Here is a 5,939-nt window from a genome sequence, read left to right on the forward strand (position 1 = left end):
GCCACTGGCGGGGGGGCAGGGAGCTGCGGCCAGACACGGCTCCAGCTGTGCTGCCGCGAGTCTCAGGGGATCGGAACGCACTGCTTGGGAACTGCTGGATTACACGCTGCCGCAAAGCGCCTTCTCCCTCGCAGAAACGAGGCTGGTATTTTCCCAGGACATTCCACTTGTGCCTTCTCTCAGCAAACGCAAGCACACCCCACCGGCCTCAGCACCACCCGCCAGGGCACGGGCCTCTGCTTGCTCAGGGCAGGCAGTGTAAAGCCCCCATGCACAAACCCAGCACCACCAGCACGTGCTCTTCTTCTGGCACCCATTCGTGAACATCCCTCAGCACAGAGCTCTGCTGCCGCCAGCCCTGCTTCATCCTTGCAAAATGGAAAACCACACCGTTCCGAGATGGTGACGGTCTGAAACCTGCAGGCTGTGTCACTGCCGTCCAGAGCTGGCCCCTGAGCACAGCAGAGCTGAGCGCATCCCCCTGCCCGGGACAGAGCCCGCCACCGCCCGAGGGGCTGCTCCCCCAGCAGGGGCTGAAGAACAAACACCAACTCACGTGTATCGATGGTCTCCTGGATGGGGATGAATCCCACGGGTAAAGTGTCCTTGATATCAATGAGCTTCATGTCAACCAAGACGTTGCCTAAATGACTCTTTAGAGAGAGAAAAAGAAACAGTTGGCTATGACAATTTCACCAAATTCAAGCCCAGCTTTCCTCACCCGCTGAGCCCCCAGATCCTTGTCATTGTATCCAGTCACCAACCGTAAAAATGGCAAGGAGGTACCAAGCCAACACTCGCAACTGTCCCCTCCGCAGGAACCACGTGATGATTGACTAGGAGATACCACACAACTTTCAGCGTTCACAGACCCTTGCACCTCATCCACTGCCACAACACGGGATCCTTGGAAGCACCATCAACCCACTCCCTTTGGAAATACGGCAGTTCCCAGTATTATCACCACCAACTCATCTGCTAAGCAGGTCACCTTAGTTCTCACACACTCTACAGCTACAACGGCAGCATGACATTTCCGTGACGGTAACAGCAGCACGTATTACGGGAAGATGGTTCATGCAGACACAGCCAAAGTTATTACATGCATTAGCTAATTAGTACTGAACAGACATGGTTCTAGCTCCAAAAGCAGGCACACTCCAGAAGAGCAGGCCATTTGGAACAAAGAACTTCATTTGGAGTCCATATGAATTCTGAACTGATGCCTCGTCCTATTAATCAAGGCTTGAAGAGCTCAAAACACAATTCAGAATGACAGCTTCCACAATTGTTTAGAGACCAGATTTTCTTTGCAGTTCTCATTAAAGCCAGCATTGCTGCCAATAATCTGGATTCACGTATGGAAGAAAAAGACGCTTTAGTTACTGCACAGCCTTTGTAAACAGAAATGCAATACGGAACAATTAAAATTTCATCCTAAGCCATGAAACCACGTCAGTGTGTTTTACTGTTACTGGTTGTTAAGTACCGCTTTCAGTTTTTATCTGGCAGAGTATTTCAGGCAAACCTCTACTCTCTGATTACTACACTGAACTATTTTAAAACATATTTAAATTTGCGGCCTCTGAACTAAGGGGAGATCAGGTCTGAGGCTATTTTTTTGAGGTTCTGCATTTCACGGTCAACTCCTCACCAGGAGGGGCACCGCGCCTGCAGCCCCGTCCCACTACACATCCTGTGCTCTCGCAGAGGGTCCGAGGCTGGGCAGCCCCACGCGCCTCCAGCCCTGCCTTGACCAGGGCAGCTCGGAGCGAGCGGTGCTGGATGCTGTGAAGCCTGGATGTATTGGTGAACGTGGTTCTGGCACAGCAAAAGGTAGATGGAGCGGTTGCTGCTGATTCATCTTTCATGTTTTATTTATCCAAACTGTCTGGCGGTGTTACATCAGTGCACAACTTCCAGCTGAACCCACGATCACTCCTCCATCAGCAGCAGAGCGGTAAGAAACATGCCTCTGCCAAGTTCATTCGGTGCTGAGCCCCGGAGAGCCGGTACTGCTGCTCGGACACGGCCCAGGAGCAGAGGGCACAAAGCCTCCCCCCACGGGACGCACCATTCGGGGCCTCCTCACTGCGACCCTCAAACACCAGCAACGTCCTCATAATCCATCAAGTACTGTAAGCTGCTGAGAATGATGATTCTCATAAAGAGACACCACAGACTGTCTCCGTTATGAACCAGGTACCTGAGGTGCATTAACTCTGCTATCTACAATATGTTCTTCAAGACAAATAGTTCCCAGTGTTTTGTTAAAAACAAAAAAACCCTGAACACTAAAACTTCCAACCCCAAGCGCAGCCCTGCATCAACGTCCAGAAGCTCCTCCCTCCCGGCTGGGAGCTCCAGGTCACTGCTGCTGGTGAGCGCTGAGGCCTTTTAGCCCTCGGAGGCCCCCAGTGGGGCAGCACATCGTAGCCCTGGGGCTGGGGAGCGCTGCGAGGGGAGGGAACACTCTCAACACTGGGCTCGACAGGACCTGTGAGCGGGACGTGAGCGCTTGCACCGCATCTCCCACAGCGGGACCCGCAGCCCTCCCCCCACGCTCCCCTTAGTTCACTCCTCATCAATATGAGCAACGTATTCCCAAACCGCGCCGAGCAGAGGATTCATGCCAAAAGCCCGACAGGCACCGACTGAGGGTATTTACACTGTCTCTGGTAGCCAGCAGTTGCTACTATCCTGTAATTATTTCTGACAACTTCCCATTTAAGGTAGCTATGGATAAACTTAACACTCAAATAATTCCAAATCTTTGTGTTTAGTACCCTCCCTGCCTGCTCTGGGGCTATTATTCCCTCTACTGCAGGTACTCCAGCATGAAAAGCTCAATTGCTGTCCATCCACACCAGGAAGCGCTATTTCCCATAGCTCTGGAGCTTTATTTTAATCTAAAGGCAGGCAGGGAAGCGAATGGAATAAAGGTCAAATGCTAGAAAGTGGCAGCCCCCGGCTCCCTGTCAGGACCTGCGATCAGCCGCTGAAGTCATGGTCGCTTTTCTGTTCCCGGCGCTGGTGAAAGCAGAGCACAAAATGGTATCTCCGCACCCTGACAACCGAGTCGCTGTGAATATCCAAAACACGACGCAAAGCAGGAATACCCACTAGATGGAGTGCAGTCATTGTAGAATCAAAGAGGGCCTCCAGAAAAGGGGAAGTGTTCACACTAGCCTGAACCAAAACCACAGGAGAAGGCATCAGGCTCTCACGGCACATGGTCTCTTCTCCGCTGTGGGAGATGTGGGCTGACAACTGCCACTAATCAGAAATTAACTTGTGTTTAATAGCCATACTAGAAGATTACAAGAATACAGTAGGATGTGCACAATGTGGGCACATTTTCAAGAATCAGCACCAAAAACAACAAAGAAAGAAAAGCTAATCCTGCAAGAAAAAGATCTGTGATGCCCCTGGTTTCAGAAACTAACATTTCCTTCATCAACTCTACCAACAACACTTGCTTCTCCGGGTAATTAGAGATAGAAATTCATCAGGATCATGAGACTGTAGCACCCACTGCTACAGCAGGAAGCACTGGTGTAAAGGGGTTGCTGAAGTGCGAGCATTCCCTTTTCTGCTGCTTCTATTGCAGATTTTGGTAGCCATTTCTTTCCATGAAGAAAAGAGAGAAAATGCAAATATGAGCCACTGCAGCTTGCCTCCTGACTCACCCAAACTCAGTGAAACGCCTGCCTGAATTATAATTGGCTCCATAAAATGAATCATCTTACGGGTACAAGCATACCAGGTACAGATGCAAATCATGCAGACACTCAGCAATCGGACTTACATTTTCTTTTGAAAACGACCTCGTGAAGCACAGGTATCGTGTGACCTTGGATTTAAATAAGCCATCTTTCCAGAGGTCAGCATCCAAGCCATCTGCTGTTTGTGCAACCTGGAAAGAAGAGACAGAGGGAGAGAGGAGACATGTGAGCCAAGATAAAGTTAATATATGTGCAGTACTTCTTCCTCAGACCTCTTCTAATTAACGGCAGCCCGAACTCTCACAGCATCTCATTAGTTTCTTCACGAGGCGCAGTGCAAAGAACTTCCAAGAGGAGGTATAAAAAGAAGTTCTAAAAATGCTGTCTCTCGGGAGCCCGTTGATTAAAGACGCTCTGACAAAGGCTATTCTAATGAGGAAACAGCAACTCTGGTTACAGTCTCCAAACAATAGTTCGGAAAAGTCAGCATATTGAGGCTCTCATTACCACCCTACACGCAAGGGCACACTGGGGCAAGCTGTGAGGAGGGGTCCACGTAGACAAAGCACAAACACTGCCTGATCTCAGTACTATTTTCACAGAAAAAAACATTGAGGAATTCTGGCTTCCAGGCCAAAAAGCTGCTTCCAGCAGCTAGGAAAGCCCCGGTCAGCTGTGGACTTTATCAGCAGTGCCGATAAATACCTCTCCGATGCAACCCTGCATCCAGTCAAACCAGTGGCACATACCGTGTGGAGGGAAAGGAAGCAGACCCTGCGCCCTCCACGAAAGGGACAGAGGCACAGGAAGCAAGAGAAAGAGAGCAGAAGATCTCACCTTCGCACGGATTCAGGGAGCGGGCAGGAGGCAGCACCATGCCCAGGGACAGGGCTCTGCTCTGTGAACAGCCGCGCACTCGCCCCGCACAGTAGGAGCTGGGGAAAGCCCCTGCCCCAAAAGGTTTGTTGTCCAACGAGGGAGGAGAGAACCAGACAAACACAAGGAGAAGGGTGGCAGCAATAAGATCACCCCACCGGACTAACACCTGACCAGTGGCTTGCAACAGGAGACTCCAGTATGGTCTGAAGCCACAAGGAAGCGCTGCTGAACTTCTGCCTAACGCCTCTGAGCCAAGGGGAAACTGCTCCACCCGCAGCCTTTCCAAGCCTAATTTTAGGGAATTGAGGAAGACCTTTGCCACAGAGCAGTCTGATACCAAAGCGCTGACATCTGCTGTGACTGTGCGCACCCACGTTCTGTCCAGCAGAGACTCTGCGCGGGGCAAGCGGCGCGTGCTGACAAGACCTGCCGATTATCCGAAGCACAGGAGAGCAAAGCACGTTTGTTGTCGGATCAGAGCGAGCAAAGCGCATCGGCTGGTCCTCCCACCCCGGCGGCGCGCCGTCACCCCGGCGCCTGCCGTTCACAAGCCCTGCTCAGCTCAAGTTCTTGTACGACACACGTAGCTTTTGCAGTAGGGCTTCTGAAAAGCAACATGCATTATCTTTCAGTAGAAATTTTTAAAACAGAATTTTGGTGGGATTTTTTTGTTTCCTTACTATTCCTTGAATTCAACTATTTCCTAAAGCGCTACTTTAGGTACATCTCCCTCCCCTATGGCTAAGTCAGTGCTGCTGAAAAGATACTCAGAAAACAGACTGCTTAGAGAAACTGTTGGCATACAGGGACACTTAACTTGAACTCGAGCTCTTGTTAGAAACAGTTTGAGGGACTACAACCCGATTTAATCACTTTGTTAATTAATATGGTTTGAATTCTATGCTTCAGTTTTTCTTGTGCCAGCCAGCTTTATTTTCTTTGTTTCCACATGAAATAGGTTTAAAACTCGACTGGCAGCATCTGTAAAAACTGGTGGTGTACAACTCCCTGCCATGCAGCCGCTCGGGACCCTTGGAAGCTGCCGGTCCCTGAGGCAGCTCCAGCCCCGCTGCCCCGTGCCCCCTGCCACCAGGGGCAAGAGCTCACAGCCCTGGGACCCTGCTGGAACACCAAACCCACTTCTGCTGAAAAGCAACAGTCCCAGGTGACAGCCCCAGCAATTAACCCTCGGCACTCTGCCTCCACATTGTCCTGCCGAAGACTTTCGCTGAGCCTGGAGAACGTAAGCATGCATTAACTTGTCAGAAAACTCATAGGGAAAAAGAAAACAAATACAAACAGGAAACCTCTTGCATCACCTGCTGAGCTCCTGCA

The 5,939-nt window shown here is 50.7% G+C and overlaps 1 protein-coding gene across 1 annotated transcript in view; it reads right to left on the reverse strand.

Moving 5' to 3' along the window:
* MVB12B (multivesicular body subunit 12B) overlaps positions 1-3,916 on the reverse strand; it is a gene marked incomplete at its 5' end in the record, with an annotated part of 6,838 nt that extends 2,922 nt beyond the window's left edge. Inside the window, 2 exons of the mRNA XM_009877880.1 lie at positions 557-653; positions 3,809-3,916. Coding sequence (XP_009876182.1) covers positions 557-653; positions 3,809-3,916 — 205 coding nt within the window. The remainder of the gene's footprint in view (positions 1-556; positions 654-3,808) is intronic.
* Between the last annotated feature and the right edge of the window lie 2,023 nt (positions 3,917-5,939).

Source organism: Apaloderma vittatum, unplaced genomic scaffold, assembly GCF_000703405.1.
Source record: "Apaloderma vittatum isolate BGI_N311 unplaced genomic scaffold, ASM70340v1 scaffold38031, whole genome shotgun sequence".
In the NCBI taxonomy this organism is placed as follows: Eukaryota; Metazoa; Chordata; class Aves; order Trogoniformes; family Trogonidae; genus Apaloderma; species Apaloderma vittatum.